Source organism: Microtus oregoni, unplaced genomic scaffold (assembly GCF_018167655.1).
Source record: "Microtus oregoni isolate MIOR12 unplaced genomic scaffold, Mior012 000028F_ref0000031, whole genome shotgun sequence".
NCBI lineage: Eukaryota > Metazoa > Chordata > Mammalia > Rodentia > Cricetidae > Microtus > Microtus oregoni.
In genome coordinates, this window is record NW_024543087.1 from 3988787 (window position 1) to 4009487 (window position 20701).

Below are 20701 nucleotides of genomic sequence, written 5' to 3' on the forward strand. Positions count from 1 at the left end.
TCCCTCAGAAACTTTATACCTTTTCTCTCTCTTACTAACTTTCCTTGGGTTTAGAACCCGGGGAAGCATGCTCATTTCCAGAGAATTCTGGGAAGGATTAGCCTCTCAGTCCAGCCTCCAGCACCCCTGCTGAATCCTGCAGACCCTTTCTCTAGTGTCCTCACTTAGTTCTCCTTGAAGCAACAGGGTCCCTGAACCCCCACCAACCCCTTACACCGAAAGGGGCTTTATTCTGCACATCCAGCTGTCCCCTGAAACCTGCTGCCTGTGATCACAAAGCCTTGCCCCATGTCCCAGCGTTTCCGTGACCTGGACAATCTGACAGTTGATTCCAGCTATAATGTGACACAATCTACATTCACCTATGGAGAGAAGGACTGTCTGGATTAGCGACTCTTAGCCTGTGGGTCGAGACTCCTTTGGGGATCAAACAAGCCTTTCACAGGGGTTACAGCAGAAAATTACAGCCATGAAGTAGCAATGAGATAATTTTACAGCTGGGGTCACCATGACATGAGGAACCGTATTAAAGGGTCCCGGCGTTAGGGATGAACCACTGGTCTAAATCAAAGCCTGCACGCATAGCTGTAAGGGGTTCCCTGGGTTGCATTAATTGTACAAGAAGGACGCACCGCAAGTGGGCAGCACCATTCCTTGGTTTGGGGCCCTGGACTGAGTGATGGAGGCAGCTAGCTGAACACTAGCAGATATGATTAGTTTCTCTCTGCTGTTCACTGTGGCTGTGATGTGACCGGCTGCTCCAAGTTCCTGCCTTGATTTTCCCCAAATGATGAACCGAAACCTGGAATTATAAGCCTGGTAGACCCCATAATGTATTTGTGTGTGTGCATATGCATGCATACATGCGCCTGCACACATGGGAACATGCAAACACAGAAGAAAGAGAGAAGGGAAGGAGGGAGGGAAGAAAGAAGGAAGGTAGGTCATGAACTTGGCCTCGGGCCTGAGTCACAGGGAGGCAGCTGCTGGCCCCGAATCCAGGACCCACTTCTCAGAGCAGGGACGTGCATAGGAATAAGGAAAACGTCGGTGTACCAGCTGCATAGAGCGGAGAGAGAGCTGGGTTACTGTGGCTGAAGAAAGCTGTGTTTACTAATGGCTCCAGGAAAGCCTCTCTCCACCACCCTGGAGGCCAGTTCTCAGCCATACTCAGTGCCAGAGAAAGGCGGGCCAGAGGGCTGGGTGCGAAAGGTCAGCCTAGAATGAGAGCCACAAAAGCTTTATCAGGGCTCAACAGCTGAGCCGCTGACATTTGCAATGAGAAAGTAAATAAAGATCGGGAAGGCGGATGCACAGAGCAGGCCTTAGAAAACCGCTCCTAATGACCGCAGGAAGAGCCATCCAGAGCCTCCCCGTCAGCCCCCATATTCAGAAATTAAAAAGCAAAGCACAGCACTGGTGTAATGCTTCTGCGTGGAAACACTCCCCTGAGCCGGGTAAGCACGCCCTGGAGGAAAGTGTGTCCGAGAGGTGGCATACAGTCGGCTGGGGCTGTAGCTTGGTAGCAGAGCCCCTGCCTTGCACGCACACAGCCCTGTGTTCTGACCCTAAGAGAAGCCATGTGTCATTTGAAGGTCAGAATGCGTTTGGTCCACCTTTGCCGGCAGAGAAACACGGAAGGCTTCCTTCTGTCCGGTGGCACACACAGATCCCTTGCCAATGTGGTGTACACGTGGCACACTTTCCTTCTGGAAGGCTTTGTGGTCAACGCTGCTCTCTTCTCGTGGAGACAGGTGTGACGGGACACACTGAGACTGGCATATAGGGGGACTGAGTGCTCTCAGGCTGGAGACGTGGCTCAGGTGCTGGAGCGCTTGCCTGCCTAGCAGGATCTGCGCCCTGGCTTTCCTTCCACATGAACAGGGTGTGGTACCACACACTGTCCTAGCAATCTGAAGGTAGAGGCAGAGGGTTCAAAAGTTCAGGGTCACCCATTGTCCTCAGCAAGAGAGCAGATTCAAAGTCAGGAGGGGACCTGAAATCCTGTCTTAAAAAAAGGAGTGCAAGAGGGCTTGGTGGGGAGAGGCACTTGCTGCCGAGCCTGACAACCTGAATTTGATCCCAGAACACACACCTCTGACCTCCAGATGTTTAATGTAGCACACGTGCATAGACAGGCACACAGACAGACACACAGACCCATACACATAAATACACACACACACTAAAAATAAATATAATTTTTACAAAGAACTCACTCCACCCCAATTGAGAAAGAAGGTTTCCCTTTCGATCTTACAAGTTCTAAACTGCTTAGCCAGGTATCTATGACCACATTAATTAATTAAAATATTGGCAAAGCTCAAAATATTACGCCACTTAAAACACCTGGGTGTCCACTGTCTGAGGGTTTTTATTGCTGTGAAGAGACACATGACCATCGCAACTCTTATAAGGAAAACATTTAATTGGGGTGGCTCGATTACTATTTCAGAGGTTCAGTCCATTATCATCATGAAGGGAGCATGGTGGCATGCAGGCAGATGTGGTGCTGGAGCTGAGAGTACTATATCTTACAGGCAACAGGAAGTCGACTAAGACACTGGGCAGTATCCTGAGCATAGGCAACCTCAGAGCCTACCCTCGTAGTGATACACTTCCTCCAACAAGGCCACACCTCCTAATAGTGCCACTCCCTGAGATTATGGGTATTGTGGGATGATGCTCTTGTACACTGTAAAGATTTGTCACTTGCATTAGTCTAATAAAATGTTGATTGGCCAGTAGCCAGGCAGGAAGTACAGATGGGGTGATCAGACTAGGAGAATTCTGGGAAGAGGAAAGGCAGAAACACAGTCACCCACAAGATGGAGAGGAAGCAAGATAAGAATGACTTACTGAGAAAAGGTACCAAGACATGTGGCTAAACATAGACATTATGGGTTACTTTAAATTGTAAGAACTAGTTAATAATAAGTCTGAGCTAATAACCCAAACGGTTTTTAATTAATATAAGACTCTGTGTGTTTCTGAACAGTTGGGGACTGAACAGCTGCAGGACTGGGTGGGACAGAAACTTCCATCTACATATGAGGGCAAATTACATTCAAACTACCACATCCACGCTATGCAAAGGTAGCAGAAGAGTAGCAAGGCACTTAAGATGTCATTTTAGGAACATTTCAAGGTACAACCAATATAAAAACCATGAGGACATTCTGTATTCCATTTTCGTGTTTGATCCTTGCAATTCTGCTTGTGTTTTCTAGAGTATGTTCCTCTTGGGACAAGAAGCACTTGAAATTCAGAAGGCATGCATGGTCGGTAGTTATGGTGTCATTCACCACACATGGACACAAACCCTGTAACTCTCCCACCCCTGAGCACACAGCAGGCATTAGACATCACGGTGCTGGGGTTTCCAGCATGGCCCCCATTTCATCCATTCCGCTCCAGGGTCACACCAAGGGCAGTGGCTACCATCCTCTCTCCACATGACTCTAAGTAGGTTTGAATCCATCTCTCCCTGTGAGAACCTGAGAGGATCTGTGGAACTTCAGCTTCTCTGGTTTGTAAACAAATAAGAACAAGTCTTCCCCAGGGTTGTGGGGGAAGGAGGCAAGGGTCAAAGCATCACCATATCAGCCGCCATTAGGACAGCGAAAGCAGGATTGCCAGGAAGGAGCTTCCCTACCGCCGGCTGCTGGTCCTGATTGGGTGATGGAGACACATTCCCTTTCCTATCACCTACCCAAGATGCTCCCTGCTCCCTGACCTGTGTCTAAATCTGCTTAGAAATTCCTAAGGCTCAGATGCCTTCTGCTTCAGGAAGTCTCCCTGGCCTCTCTCACCTTATACAGATCACAGTACTCCTGCGGGACTCCACTCTGGCTCTGGAATCTTCCTCAAGGATAAAGGCCTTTACTCCATTATAAAGTCTTCTCTTCTCCCCTGTGGATTACTTCCCTTCTCCCCAGAGCCTCCTGACATTCAGAACCAAGATCCTGAAGCGAATGAATGAATACCCAACAGCTTTGCTGTAATATATTTGGCCTTTCCATTATTAACGGAATGCCAGCAATAAAGAGGAGATCTTAGGACCAAAATCTCACGAGGCCCATTCTCGCTGTGAGACTGAGTCTCTCTCTGCTCCACCCCCTTTCCACTTCCTGGGGCCTCTTGCCTCCTACAGGGCCCTGAGTTCTTTACCTGTTTCTCCACTGGCAGGGCTTTCTCCCACTATATGGACACTCTCAAACCAAGCAGGTCCTGCCTCTCACGCTACCACAGAAAGCACTGGCTCTGCCCCCAGAGTGACCATCCTGAGTGTGCGTATGTGCACATGTGTGTGTGTGCTTGTGTATGTGTACATGTATGTCTTACATATATATGTTCACATGTATATGCACTTGTGTATGTGTACATGCATGTTCTTGAATAAGTATTACACATGTGTGCCTGTGTATGTGCACCATGTGTGGACATACATGTGCTTATGTGTGTGTGCTTGGATGCGTGCACACATGTATGTGCTTGTGTATGCATAGGTGGTCATGTGTGTAGAAGTTAACTGCAGGTGTTTCTCAAGAACTAACAGGGTCTCTCACTGACCTAGAACTCACTAAGCAGGTTATGCTGGCTGGCCAATGAGTCCCAGAGATCTACCTAGTTCCATCTCCCCATTTCTGGGAGGTTACAAGTCTCCATGTCCAGCATTTTTTAATGTGGTTCTGGGGTTCGAACTCAGGTCCTTGTGCTCTGGCTAGCCTCACAGCCCCCTCCCCCAAAACTGACAGACTCATTAACCAAAGAGGTTAATGCCACAGTTGACAAATCTCAAGAGCAAGGGCAGCCAGGGAGGAAGTGTGGGCAGCAGGAGCTCTAGGAAACAGGTTCACCAGAAACCACAAGGTACCCATGTTTTAACTGGGTACAGGCAAGCTTCAAAAGCAGATGGAACAGGCTGTGGTTAATCCATCTCACCAACTGTGGCATCCCAAACAGTGGGCAGTGAAGACAAAGGAGCTTCACTTTTAGCAACAGAAACTTTAAAAATTTCATTTTGTGTCATAAAATTTTTATTTGTTTAAAATGAAAATGAATCTCTGATGGGAAAGAGCCTAATTCCTTTTACTAAAATGCTGTGTTCTTTCCACTTTAGGAAATGGCGATTGAGGGGCCTGCAAGATGGCTTCACAGGTAAAGGTGCTTACTGCCAAGTCTGAAGACCGGGACCCACATCATGGAATGAAAGAACCAATTCCCACAAGTTTTCTGATACCTCCTCATGTATACACACACTCTCTCATACTCTGTCTCCACCTCTCTCTCTCTCTCTCTCTCTCTCTCTCTCTCTCTCTCTCTCTCTCTCACACACACACACACACACACACACACATTTCTACATTAGTTCCTCTTCTCACTGTGATCTGATAGTCACTGGGGTCAGAAGTGTTTATTTTGGCTTACAGTTCAAGTAAATGTAGGGAAGGCACAGCAGAGGTGGTCACATTGCATCCACAGACAGGAATCAAAGAATTAGCAGGAAGTAGGGGTGGGCTATAAAAGCCCAAAGTCTGCCCTCTAATGAGCTGTTTCCCTAAAGGTTCCACAACTCTCCAAACAACACCAACTGGGAACCAAACACTTGTACCTATGGGGAAGATTTCTCATTCAAACTACATGTTCCTTCATTAATGCTGACATCACACAGCTGCTGGTGAGAAGTAGGAAACTCCTGGGGCCTGAGCTTGGAAGGTGGCCATTGGTGATGAATGGTTGGGTGGACAGATGAGTGGACAGGTGGGTGGATGAGTGGATGGATGGATGGATGGATGAGTGGGTATAGGATAGATGGGTGGGTGGATGGGTGGATGAGTGGGTGGATGGATGGGTAGATGGATGAGTGGGTAGATGGATAGATGGGTGGGTGGATGGGTGGGTGGATGGATGGGTGGATGGGTGGGTATAGGATAGATGGGTGGGTTGATGGGTGGATGGATGGATGGATGGGTGGATGAGTGGGTATTGGATAGATGGGTGGGTGGATGGGTGGATGAGTGGGTGGATGGATGAGTGGGTAGATGGATAGATGGGTGGGTGGATGGGTGGGTGGATGAGTGGGTAGATGGGTGGATGAGTGGGTAGATGGATGGGTGGGTGGGTGGGTAGATGGATGGATGGATGGATGGATGGATGGATGGGTGGGTAGATGGATGGAGAGACAGACATCAGCACACTTTTGGCTTTTGACCTCCTCTCTCTTCCCAAGCCCATCAGCCTTTCGAGGCACAGGCACACACTGTCAGTCCAACAATCGCTGACAATCAATGGCGAGTAGCGGTTACTGGAAACAATTTCCTCAAGCCTAACCCTTCTCTCTGCACAGACGGGTCTGTTGGGGTACTGGCAACTTTCAGAAGCTGACCACATGCTGACTTGATCCTCGCTGGAGCATAAAAGATGAGGAGTTCACCTCCCAGTAGCCACATAAACAGCCAGGCGTGGTGGCACATACCTACATTTACTGGGGAGGCAGAGACAGGCAGATGCCTGGAGCTCGCTGGCAAGCCACCCCAGCTTACTCAGGGAACAGAGACCCCAGGGAGGCATTCTGTCTCAGAAAACAGGTTGTCAGCTCCTGAGAGTGACACCCGAACCTGACCCCTGGTTTCCACACACATGCTCACACGTGTATACACACATGTGCACACATGCACCCCCACATACCATCATTATTTTGGGAGTACCTGGCACTGTTCTGGGAGCCCAGTGGAGGCAAAAGCATGGCTGAACCACCCTCACTCCTAATCCCCCTCCACTGTGAGGCTCTGAATGCCAGAGACTGCTTGAACCCTAGCAACCCCAGAACTTGTCACATCACTGCCTCTAGTCAGGACATCCCACCTCTCTAGGTCTGCTTCCCAACAAAACGCACACTGGGTCTGAAACTGTGTGGGTACCTGACACAAATACCACATTGACCCCTCCCCCCCACCCCCTGAAATCAAACTGTAGAAAAAACCAAGTAGACAGTGATGGTTCCTGGCCATGGGCTTAGACATGGTTATTTTTATACTACCTGAGGATTTTTCCAGAGGTCTAATTGACGCTTCCTGTAGATGACAAACCCCACGCTGGGAAAATGCAAGCCATTGCCGACAGAGCTGGAGATGCGGTGTCTTAACGCTAATTAATTTGTTATTCTCACTGCATCCTGTTTAGCAGAGCCGGGGGACCAGCAGCCCTTCAAGGTGCTGTCTGCTTGGCGTTCTTAGTCTTAAAGGGACCAACAGTTAAAGAAATCAGCGCAATGAATCGAGGGAAGATGAATAAATGTGACAATCCCCAAATAGATGTGTGGAGTTCTTAAACTTGAAGGCCAAGCCATAGCAGGGAGGAGAGAGCCCACTTCAGGGCTACCTCACCTTAAGGGTCCCATTAGCTGAGAGAACCTGGGGAGTCTATAGTTTCCAGAAAACACTGACTATTCTGCAACGTCAGAGAGTGGGTGGGGTGCAGAGAGCACCTCCAGGCATGACTTCCAAGCATTGTGCCATGGACTAAACAGAGGGACTCCAAGGGGCTTGCAGAGCGGCATGCGGAGGCTCTTAGCGCTGGACCAGCACGTGGTAGCCCTCGGCACTGGGTGTGAACTGCTCTGCAGAAAGACGGGGGACGGAAAGCTGATTGGTTACAGTGGAAGAGCGGGGCTCAGCATATGGACACCGCTCTGTCCAAATTGAGAGAAGATGGTGAAGTTCATGAACAGGAGGTTGCTGTATTAAATTTGAAAAATGATTGTTCTAGTCAGTGTGTGCTGTCACCTTGAGACAGCCTAGAGTCACTGGAGAAGGGGGTCTCAACAGGACTGCCCAGATCAGATTGGCCTGTGGGAATGACTTCACTAATGTGGGAGGACCCAGCCCACTGTGGGCAGCACCACTCCCTAGGCAGGTGGTCCTGGGCTGTATGAGAAAGCTAGCTCAGCGTGAACCTGAGAGCAAGCCAGCCAGCAGTTCCTCCATGACTCTGTCTGTGTTCTTGCCCTGCCTCTCCTTAATCACAGACTGTAACCTGTAAGCTGAAATAAACCCTTTCCTTCCTGAAGTCGCTTTTGGTCAAATATTGTGTCACAGCAACAGAAGGAAACTAGAACAATGGTGAGGAGAAAAACTAAGCCAAAAGCAAGAGAACAACCATTAAGAAGCTGAAGATAAAGGCTTGAGAACAAGCCGGCCAGCATTCCATCATTCAAAGCCCAGAACTGACTCAAAGGCAGTCCACCCGGATAAAGCAATGGGAGCATGTGTTCAGATTTATGAAGGTGGCATCAGGAGAACCCAGGGTGACCCTCTCACTGTGAAGGCCATGCCAAGAGAACTCAGGGTGACCCTCAACGTGAAGGCCAGGCCAGGAGAACTCAGGGTGACCCTCAACATGAAGGCCAGGCCAAGAGAACTCAGGGTGACCCTCACCGTGAAGGCCATGTCAGGAGAACTCAGGGTGACCCTCAACGTGAAGGCCATGTCAGGAGAACCCAGGGTGACCCTCACTGTGGAGCAGAGGACTTGTGTTTTGCATTGGAAAATCTTGTCTTTTAATTTCCACTGCCTACATGATACCATGTGTGACAGTCAGATGGCCTTTTGGTTAGATCAGCTAGTAGCTACACCTCTAGCTGTGTCTGAGCCGGTGTCTCCAGAGCGGTGTGGCAGAGGAGAGAAGACCCACTCGGCTGTGCACTGTTGCCCAGGACATAGGAGCAGGGAAGCCTAGTGAGCACTGGCTCGCACCTCGCTCTCCTTCCGGACTGTGGTGCCCTGTGACCCTCAGCTCCATGCTTCCTCTGCCATGCCTCCCTGCCATGATAGACTGCACCCCCAAACTGTGAGCCAAGTAAAACCTTCTCCTTTCAGGCTGTTTTGAAATCAGTCGGCACCTCTGTGTAAACTGGGGGTCACAGAACTGCAAGGGTCCATGAGGCAAATTCTGCATGCCTGGGGCAGGAGCAGCAGGATGTCTGCTTTCTCCTCCTTTTTCTTCCTGGGACTTCTTCACCTTGCTTTATATTTTCATGCTATGTCTCCCACACCCTGTTTGTGTCCTTCCCTTTCTGTCAGCACTGGAGAAGCAGTCACTGTCACAGGGTAAATGCCACACCTGAGACCTGTCCTCCCAAACCCACAAAATCACAGCTGGTTGGGAGGAACAAGAATGAATTCAGCCTGAGACTATGGAACTCTTGCACTGTGAGTTTTACGTTCACTAGAGGAATTGCTAAGAATGAAATAATATTTCCTATGATATCATCTCCTCTATTCACTGCTTCTAAACCTCTCCCGGGCATCTTCAACGCAAGCCACACGGAGATGACACAAACACTAGACGCCTGAGGTTTTGAGGTGATATTGTAAGCTCCTTGGCTCAGTAGCCAGACTCTTGCTAAGGCGACACAGGTGTCACACCTGTGGGCCAGGCACCTGCTGTCACATGTCACTGGTTGTGGGAAACCCTCCAACAAAGGGCAGGGTGGCCACTCCACAAACCTAGGTGTGTGACTCTGACAGCTGAGCCCTGTGGCTCCCACGTGGTCAGGTAGAAGCCATCTCACCTTAGCCGTTCCTCCTCCTTTTTGCGAAGATTGAAGTCCCTCTGTACCACTTGGAGAACGTGTTCCGTCTCATCATCTGTCAGACCCGACAGGTCCAGCTTCCTCCCCATGGTCAGAGTTAAACACGGGTGACGGAAATAGATCTGGAGAGGGAAAGGAAAGATCGCAGACTGGGGATGAGAACAAGTTCTGTGTGGATGGGATCCACCCTCCATTGACCCAGCCAAACACCGTGTTTTGGTGGAGGCACAAGCTAAGGCTGTGTGCCCCTCTGAGCTCACACTTGCTGCTTCTAGATGGCCCAGTATAGGGTAAGCCCAGCCCAATGGGGACGTGTTCACCTCGGGCTAATGTTTACACATAAATCTGGCGGGTGTGAGCCCGCCAGTCCCTTTTGTATTTCCTGCCCATTGCTGGATCCCTGGTGTTGTAAGCTATCCCTTCATTAAAATTTGCTGTTTCATATTAAGCTAGCCTGGTTATTACGTTGCATACACTTGGCACACCAACATTGGCCAAGAGGACGACTGAGCATCTGATGGTTTCATGCTCTCAACTCTTAAATGAAAACAAAGATATCTGTCAGGCACGGTGTCGCACACCTGTGACCCTAGCAACTGGGAGTAGGCAGGGTGATCAGGAGGTTAAGGCCATCCTGGGCTATGGAGTGAACTCTGGGCCAGCCTGGGATCATAGGAAGGAGGGAAGAAAGAAGGGAAGGAGGGAGGGAGGGAGGGAGGGAGGGAGGGAGGGAGGGAGGGAGCCAAACCAGCAACAACAGAAAATCTATCCTTTCCATCAAAATAAAACACAGATTTCCACAAAGCACTAAAAAGCAATAATTGAGAGTTTCTGTAATTTGACAGGTTATTTACAGGTATTCTATTTAATCATAAAATGAATTATAATGTTTTCTTTAAATAAAGGAAAATTCTATGTACACTACACCCCTTAAACTTTTCTTCAGGCCTATGCAATAACCCCTAGAAATCCCGAGATGACGAATAAAGCCAGGAAGAGTTGAAACTTTATGCTTTGTGTGTACAGTATCTTCTGTGCATTTGCAAGACAACACGAGGGCTGGGGGTGTGGCTCGGTTGGTAGACCTCTCGCCTGGCAGCTACCAGCCCCGAGTTCAGTCCCCAGCACTGTATAAAGTTGGGTGTGGTAATGTCCCATACTGTAATTTCAACACCCCAGAGGCAGAGCCAGGAATGTCAGAAGTTCAAGGTCACTGAACTTCCTTTAAAAAAAGTATTCCCTAGTTTTTAACCTATTTTGTTTTTCTTTTTGCTCTTGGTCTCAACTATATAAAGGGTTCAAGGCCAGTCTATGTTGCATGAGACTCTATCTCAAAACTGAATAAATAAAAGTAACATTAACCTTAAAATAAGCAAAATATAATCTACATGGATCATGACGAGCTATCTGAAACTATTCAAGAAAACACACTGAGATTATAGTAAAAAGTAACAACACCAGGATTACAATAAATAAATGTCCTTAATAAAGTTTCCATCGAATGGTTAAATACCTGCTATGCGTCACAAGCTTTAGGTTTTCATACACATATATTAAACACTTCTAATGCCCACTGTATCCTATGAGCAGTCACTACCCACTTACGGATGAGCAAGCAAGGCTTGCACTCACCCAGGGGTGACACCTGTGACCTGGCTGTCTCTCGGCCTCAGGGTCCTGGCCCTGCACACCCACCTCTCACCTAACAGAGGACAATGTAAGCTCCTGAGTTTCTTGTCCCTCTTTCAATGTGCACTAACTAGGAACACTAGGAATGTCAGATTCCCTTATTTTGTGTGTGTGTGTGTGTGTGTGTGTGTGTGTGTATCCCATGCTGGTGCAAGTACCTTCAGAGGTCAGAGCAGGGTATCTGTTGGGGGGCGTTGGGTCTCCTAAAACTGGATTATAGATGCCTGTGAGCTGCCAACTTGGGTGCTGGGAACTGAACTCGGGTCCCCTGAAAGAGCAGCCAGTGCTCTAACCACTGAGAAGCCCCTTCTGACTTCTTAGTTTTTGATATTTGTTTGTTGTTTGTTTTGTTTTTAGAGCAAGTTCTTGCTATGGAGCTCTGGTCTATCTTCAGCTTACTACTGGCCTTGAGCTCACAGCAATCCTCCTGCCTCAGACTCCTTATTGCTGGAGTTACAGTCACACACCACCACTCCATTACCTGGTTGCTACTTTTCTTAACAGGTGGAGAAAACAGAGTGACTTTGGTCCTTAAGTCCCTTGTTAAGTGATTTAAACTGTGTGACAGAGTAATACAAACTAATCTCTAGATTTCACCACAAATCACGGCAGGAATTTGAAGCATTCAAAAACTTCTCACTCCAGTAATTGATGAAACAAACCATCGACCCACTTTAGCCAAACAAACAACCTCGAGACCTGCAGGTCAGCAGAAGCCAAAGAAGTACAAAAGACTTGCCCAGGGAGGACACAGTCAGCCACTGCCTTCCATCCACCCCCAGGCCAGAAAAGTCCTCAGTGGGCGCAGAAGAAACATGGGTGGAAGTCTTCTTTAAACACCCCATTGAAGACCTGGAGATGGCTCAGTGGGTAAGAGCACTGGCTGTTCTCGCAGAGAACCCAGGTTCAGTTCCTAACACACACACGCACGCACGCACATGGTGGCTTACAATCATCTCTAACTCCAGCTCTATAAGATCTGATGCCCTCTTCTGGCATCTGTGGGAACCTGGCACACACATGGTACAGACATACATGTAGACAAAATATTCACATAAAGTATAAATTAATCTCAAGAAAAAAGAAAAACTGGGCATGGCCACACACCACCTATAACCTCAGCACTATGGGTGCAGAGACAGGAGGATTGCTGGGGTATGCAGCTTCCAGGTTTGCTCTGAGTTTACCAGAGTAACAATGTGGAAAATGACACAGCAGGACACTCAATGTCCTCTTCTGGCTTCCATACACGTGTGCACAGACATACACACTTGCACATGGATATGCACAGACACCACACACATATACAAAACACCCACCAAACATACATATATATACCACACACACATATAGACCATACATATATACCACATACACCCCTACACACACATACTATACACACAAATAAACCATACACACACACACCATACATACACATACACCATACACACATACATATACCACACACACACCATACATAGATATACACACCACACACACCACCCTCTAAGGGCCCTGTGGTGGACCTTCCCTGAAGGTAACATTCCCGGGACATCACTGATGATGGGAAATGGGACTCTAAGATGCCAAGTTGGCTAGATATGGCAACATGGATCAGATCGTATCTGAACAGGAATGATGGAGACTCAAAAGGACTAAGTGGCTTCTGTGCAGAAATAGATCACGTGGCTCCAAATGGCTCAGACAGAGAGCACTTTCTGAGAAATGGAGCCAGCTCTTCCCTTTCACAATAAAAATAATTAGATGCCATGCACAAAGAATCAGGCAGTGCCATAGAGTGGAGGAAAGATGCCTTTCTGCTCACGAGTCAGGGCACTCAGGCTGCACCCTGTCTTAGAAGATGAGAAAGGACACCCTGGGAGAAGAGGTCCATGTCCAGACACACAGCAGGTGTAGGCACCCAGACACACAGACACACAGCAGGTGTAGTTATCTAGACACACAGCAGGTGTAGGCACCCAGACACACAGCAGGTGCAGGCACCCAGACACACAGCAGGTGTAGTTATCTAGACACACAGCAGGTGGAGGCACCCAGACACACAGCAGGTGCAGGCACCCAGACACACAGCAGGTGGAGGCACCCAGACACACAGCAGGTGCAGGCACCCAGACACACAGCAGGTGTAGGCACCCAGACACACAGCAGGTGGAGGTACCCAGACACACAGCAGGTGGAGGCACTCCTGGCCCTATTGGGGCTGCCACCACCTGCTTCCTCTGACTGACAGTCAACCTAGATGCCATAAAGGGAACACATCCTAAAACTCAGTCATGAGAAAATTAATGCCAACTCAGCATTTAGTTATAGTGCCACCTCCCAACAGTGTTTGTTCCCACGAGCAGCCGTGACAGAGGAGCTCCTCTGTAATAAATCGGAGTGAAGTGTCACGCTCTGCCATCCTCGTGGAGTCACACAAGGCTTATGAGATAATCAGCTCTAAGAGTCTGCGGCTAAAGCAGCAGATTGAGTGTGTTTGACCCTGAACATGTGACTGCAGGGCAGTCTACTGAACAGTGCCCTTCTTCTCAGGGCTAACTGGGCAGAGTTCTGAGCTGGTGTGTGTGGCTTCTTGGATGCAATTATCAGAAGTCATGTGACAGTCATTAGTGCTTAGAATGGAGATAGGCTTGGTGGTTAAAACCACACTGCTCTTACAGAGGGCCCACATTTGGTTCCCAGCACCCACATCAGGGACTCACAATTGCCTGTAACTGTAGATCCCTCACTGTTGTAGAATATTATTTTAAGGTGTGTTAGAGCCTAGCAACAGGCGCTGTCAGAAATCCTGATTGTGCCTAGCCAATGAGGGGCAACCATGCAATGGAACACCTGGGTACTAGGAGGATATATAAGTTTTTCCCCATCATTAAATAAATGAGTCTGCTTTATCCCTTTCACTGGACTCTCAGTGTCTACGTTTGTTGATATTGTGCCTTCCTACCCTCTCTCCCAAGGAAGACAGTAGGGCTCAGTTACACCCTGCCTATAACCTGTAAGGTTACCTACAGACACAAAAACATCACCATCATAATCATAAGCAGCAGCAGCATCCCCATCATCACCACCATCATCATCACCACCACCATCATCATCACTACCACCACCACCATCATCATCACCATCATCATCACTATCATCACCATCATCATCATTACCATCATCATCACCATCATCTTCATCACCACCACCACCATCGTCATCACCATCATCATCATCATCACTATCATCACCATCATCATCACCACCACCATCACCATCATTACCATCATCATCATCATCATCATCAACATTCCCATTATCACCATCATCATCATCATCACCATCATTATCACCACCATGATCATCACCACCATTTCATTACCATCATCACTATCACCACCATCGCCATAATCGCCATCATCACCATCATCATTGCCATCATCGCCATCATCATCACCATCATCATCACCATCATCATCCCCATATCGCCATCATCACCATCATCGCCATCATCATCTTCATCATTATCATCATCACCATCACCATCATCACCACCATCATCATCATCTCCATCATCTTCATCATCATCACCATTACAAGCTAATGATTTAAAACTGGAAGCCAGTGTGTGCTGGGAGGCATTCCAGCTGGCAGAGATCTATCCTGATGAGCACAGAGCCCTGGCTTTGACACCCAGCACAGTATCAACCAGACCTGGTGGCCCACAGCTTTAATGGTACAGACAGGGCTGAAACAAAGGTGGTACTTCTGCAGCAGCTGTTCTCAACCTTCCTAACGCTGAGACCCTTTAATTCAGTTCCTTGTGCTGTAGTGACCCCAACCATTAAAAGGCTTTTATTGCCACTTCATAACTGTAATTTTGCTACTGTTAGGAATCATAATGTTTTCCCGAGGGTCTTAGGTGACCCCTGTGGAAGGGTCCCGGCCCACAGGTTGAGAACCACTGTTTTGCCAGAAACTGGTAAACAGAAACTTTGCAATGAATCTCGGACACTGCAGGGACACTGGAAACACACTGGACAGGATGCTCACTGGCAAAGGTCATTATCTGCAGGAGGGACATTCAGGGCAGGACCCAGAACAGAACCAAGGACAGATGCCTGAGGTACTTGTCTACCAACCCAAAGTTTGGTGGGTTCTTGCTTTAGTCTCTCTCTCTCTCTCTCTCTTCCTCTCTCTATTCCTCTCTCCATCCCTTCCCTCTCTCCCTCCCTCCCTCCCTCCCTGTGTGGATATGTCTCTGTGTATGCTTATGGATTCGTGTTGCACACTGTATGCAAAGAAAAGATGATCAAGTTGGAAAATCCAATGTCCTACAAGAGTTAAGAGGTAAATATTGTTACTCTTCTCATTGACTGAAAAGGAAGGAAAAGATCTTATTCCCACAGAGGAAGTAAGATGTTAGAACTTTCCCATTAAAGTTGCTTTAGGGGAAGGAGAAAGGGAGGGAGGGAGGGAGGGAGGTAGGGAGGGAGGGAGGGAGGGAGGGAGGGGGGGGAAGGGAGGGAGGGAGGACTTCACCAGGAAAGAGAAGCTCTCTCACAGGTAGAGAAATGTTTTCTCTGTGCCTGTTTTGAAGTCAGTGGTGCCTGGATTGATGAATCACTGGACTTCATTCCGTCTCCTCCCTGACTGGCTCTCTCCCTCTAAAATGTCTCCATGTCTCCATGCTCAGCAGCCGGAGCAGACAGGACTATCAGCCGTGAACTAGGGCTGTGCCTCACCCAAGCTGGATGGAGGACCCTCTGCCAGGGACTCTGATGTGGCCATTTAGAGAGGGTGTGAGAGGCCGGTGGCCTGCGCATTCTGACCTGAGAGAGAGGCTGGTGGCCTGCGGCACTCGGCCTGAGAGGATGGCAAACTCTAACAACTACACAACATTTTGGTTTTGGTTCTCTTGATCACTTCCACCTGTTTAAACTTCTAACAAATGGTCTTTAGAAATCACACAAAGGGGAAACTGAGTTATTTCAAGTGAGTTCCCGTTCCAGTTACAGATACTATAGCCTGTATCGGGTCACATTGCTTAGCTGCCCAATAGCATTGTCAGACTGGATTATCTAACTCAGATGCCTCATCACAACAGCTAGAGGATAAGCAGACTGAATCACAGATCCATAGATAGATGGTTCACAGGCAACTGACAGATGGTGGGAAAGTAATGGGCAGCAGATACGTGATAGACCATTGGTACATAAATAAACATAAGTAGGTTAGAGAGGGATGGATGGATGATAGACAGTACAGACAGTTCATACAGATAAACAGACATAGGTTACAGATGATAGAAGACAGATAATAAATATATGGGCAGATTGGTCATAACAAGTAGATAGACAGACACACACACACACAACAGGACACTTGAAACAGTTTTATAGGTCGCCTTGTTACAGAGGAATGGCCACCAAGGTTGACCTCCATAAACACACATGTATGTGTGCACCTCCTCACAGACACTTGCACACCCTTGCACACAAAAAAGAGCTACTTAAATCTTTTCTGTGCTGCTCCTCTTTACCGCTACAGAGTGGAGAGCACACACTATTATAACCACTTTACAGGTGACCCTCCGAGACACAGACACAAAGTAACTGGTTTGAAGGAACACGCTTGTGAAGGAGAGCAGGAGACTTAGCACAAATGTTGCTTTTGCTGACCAAGGAGTACACAAGAGATACGAGAATGTTACTGGTCCATCCTAGTTTCATTCTGTTGATGTGTCAAATACCACGACCGAAAGCAACTCAGCCTCCAGATCACAGTCCATCACTGAGGAAGTCAGGGCAGGAACTCAAGCAGGCTCTCGAAGCAGAAACCATGGAGGAACGCTGTTTGCTGGCTTGCCTGTGGGTTCCGGCTTAGCCACCTGTCCCATCTCCTGGACCCTCCTATCCGTGGAAAGGTACCGCCCACAGTGGGCTGGCCCTCCTGCATCAATTACTAATCAAGATCATCCCCTGTAGGTATGTCCATGAGGCAATCTGATCATTTGACTCCCTTCTCAGAAGACTCTAGGCTATGTCAATTTGACACCATAGCATACATGAGGACACCACAGTATGACACAGTTGTAGCTGAGGTCAGCCTGGCTATACAGTGAGACCCTGCCTCTAACCAACAACAACAACAGCAAAAGCAGCAATCACTTACCCGGAAGAGAGTCGGTCACCAGCCCAGACCTTCAAATCCAGGCATTCAAATAGAACCAGGCTCAGCCGGGCGATGGTGGCACATGCCTTTAATCCCAGCACTCGGGAGGCAGAGGCAGGTGGATCTCTGTGAGTTCGAGACCAGCCTGGTCTACAGAGCTAGTTCCAGGACAGGCTCCAAAGCCACAGAGAAACCCTGTTTCGAAAAACAAAAACAAAACAAAACAAAACAAAAAAACCAAAAAAACAAAAACAAGAACCAGGCTCACATCAGTCAAGTTCTTACACATGTATTGTAATCCACCCAAAGGTCAAATATCATTTAGCCCATATGCGAGACTTCTCATTATGAGGTTATTTAAGTGCCCAAGACCAACAACTGGATGCAGCCCTTCTCTGCTCCTGGTCCTGCTATGTCTGATGAGTCTCAGCCACTAAGACTGTTTCTTCAAAGAAGGGGATGCAGATCGAAAGTCTGGGGCATCTGACTACTCCTCAAAGGCAAAGTAACAGAAAAGTCACACCAGAAGTGAGCCCTGCTCACTCTGGTAAGGGCAGAAGCCTCAACAAGGCGGGACTTCAGAGGACAAAGGGCGGTCAACAAAAGCAGCAAGTGGACTTGTCCCTAAGATTTAAAAACAGACAGATGGGTTATCTACATCATTTACAAGGGAAAACTAGAGAATGAAATGTCCATGGGAGACTTTGGAAGGACTAACATATTCCTGAAAGTCTTCAAAGACGCACGTATAATACACTTAAGCTTCAAAAGGGCCCTAGGTTCTCACTTCTGGATGAACCTTTAGACACTGCACAAACAGGAACAAGTGAAGGTTAAGGCAACAGTGGAATAGTATTCTGGCCAGGATGCTGTGAGGCTCCAACAGAAATAGAGAGCCCTCAGCAAAGGCTGGGGACTTACTAAGTCAAGGCATTAAGAAAGTCTCTGTAAACTCAACTGGCCACTAGGCTAACCAAGTTGCTCTTCTGGGGCCACATATGACAAAAAATATATATACATTTTTATAGAACTAATCCAGAAAAGCTCCTAACCGCACAAATAGAAACAACAAACCCTAAGCAAGGAGGCAGACATCTGACTTTCCCAGACCTGCCATACTATATCATACAAAATATTCAGTTTCCAGGCCATCATGACACAAACAATGATGGAAGAGAAACAGTCAACACAAGCTATTCCTGAGGATCCTACATTAGATTGACATGACAATGTCTATCAGCAGCTCTTATAAACGCAGTCAAAGGACTACAAGAAATCCTATCTAAGAGTGAAAGGAAAGATGACAATAACGTCATCAGACATCATCAAAAGAGAGACAGAAGTCACAGTAGAGAACTAAGTGTAGGCACAATGATGAAATGGGGAACGGGATCACTGGGATGTCTCAAAACTGCCCAACCTGGCAGGGGAAAGAAGATTTGCGTAACTCAATTGGGATTATCTGCTCTAAGACAGGGAGAGGAGGGCGGCTTCTGAGATGTGTGGATCACCAGGAAACACCATGGTATTTTCCTGACTTGTTATCCCAGTAAAAGAGGAGTGACAAAAAGAGACGAAAAAGTGAATAAATAATAATGAAAAACCTCACACTAAAGGGCAAGTATAACCTGCAAATCCAAAGGCTCAATGACCCACAAGGAGATAAAATCAGAGACATCCACACAAGCACATCAGAGCAAACCATCAGAAAGTCAAAGATAAAAAGAGATTTGTGAAAGTTACAAAAGAAAACATTCATCAGAGATAAGCATCTTCAGTAAGGTCACTAAGAGACCTCACAAGGCGTGGGGAGGGAAGGAAAATACAGGAGAGGAGAGGGGAGGGGAGGAGGGAGGACATAGGAGAGGAGAGGGAAGGAGGGAGGGAGGACATAGGAGAGGGGAGGGGAGGAGATAGGGAAGACATAGGAGAGGGGAGGGGAGGAGGTAGGGAGGACATAGGAGAGGGGAGGACGTAGGAGAGGGGAGAGGAAGGGAGAGGGGAGGGAGGACAGAGGAGAGAAGAGGAGAAGAGAGGAGAGGAGAGGTGAGGGGAGGGGAGGGAAGGGGAGGGGAGGGAAGAAGGGAGGGAGGACATAGGAGAGGGGAGGGGAGGAGGGAAAGGAGGGAGGGAAGACATAGGAGGGGAGGGGAAGGGAGGAAGGACATAGGAGTGGAGAGGGGAGGAGGGAGAACATAGCAGAGGAGAGGGGAGAGGAGGAGGGAAAAGGATACAGGAGAGAAGAGGGGAGGAGGGAGGGAAGGATACAAGAAAGGAGTGGGGAGGAATCCATTATTACAAGTGTAGTTAAATCTAACTCAAGACTTTCAAAAAAATATTCCTTCTCCTTGATGAACTAGAAAAAGAAACTCAATCTTCCTACAAAGAAGAGAGAAAGAAATAAGAAAATTGGGGCAGAAATAAATGAAATGACATCCATAAGCTCAGACATTTGAATGCTTAGTCCCCAGCTCAGGGTGCTGTTTGGGGAGGTTTTGGAAGTAAGGTCTTGCTGGAGGAAGTATGTCACTGCGGGGCGGGCCTTGAAAGTATGCAGATTCCTGACACTTCAGGTCACTCTCTCTACTTGTTTGTGGTTGATATATGATCTCTGGGCTTCCTGCTCCTGCCCTCAGGCCTCCCCTCAATATGAACTCTCCCTTTAAGCCAAAATAAACTCTCTCTTCTATAGGTTGCTTTCAGTTATGGTGTTTTATAGCACACAGCAAAAGAAAAGAGATTTATATGGAAAGCAGAGGAAAGTCCACAAATCTAAAGTTTACTCTTTGGAAAGGTAATCAAAATGTCCACACCTTAGTAACATGAACCACAAAAAAAGGAATGTTTAAATCACTAAGGGATGAAAAAGGGACAGCAATAGACCTTAAGAAACAAAAAGGATTAAAAAGAAGTAGTATGTGTTTGATTGGAAGCTCCACCCCAAGACCCCCTCCCCTGGGCCACAATAAAGGGCCTACCTGTTCCTCGTCCTGGCACACTCATCTTTGTCAGTACAACCAAGACAGGTAATAGCAATATTTTTTTCTCCTAGCCACCTGCCTTCTCATCTCCCTCAAGGAACAGATGCCTGAGGTCTCCAGGATGGCAGTAAACCGGATGCCTCTCCAGCCACACCTCTCGCTGAGCGTGAGCCCACCAACTCCCAACTCCCTCCTCTCCTGTGGCACCTCACGCCTGCAGGAAGTAGCGAGACTTGAGCTGGTACCCCCTATACCTAGA

The 20701-nt window shown here is 47.9% G+C and overlaps 1 protein-coding gene across 1 annotated transcript in view; it reads right to left on the reverse strand.

Moving 5' to 3' along the window:
- The window catches only part of LOC121464327 (myosin VIIA and Rab interacting protein), a 191941-nt gene that overhangs the window by 137542 nt on the left and 33698 nt on the right, over nucleotides 1–20701 (reverse strand). Inside the window, exon 2 of the mRNA XM_041677220.1 lies at nucleotides 9575–9717. Coding sequence (XP_041533154.1) covers nucleotides 9575–9684 — 110 coding nt within the window. The 5' untranslated portion in view covers nucleotides 9685–9717. The remainder of the gene's footprint in view (nucleotides 1–9574; nucleotides 9718–20701) is intronic.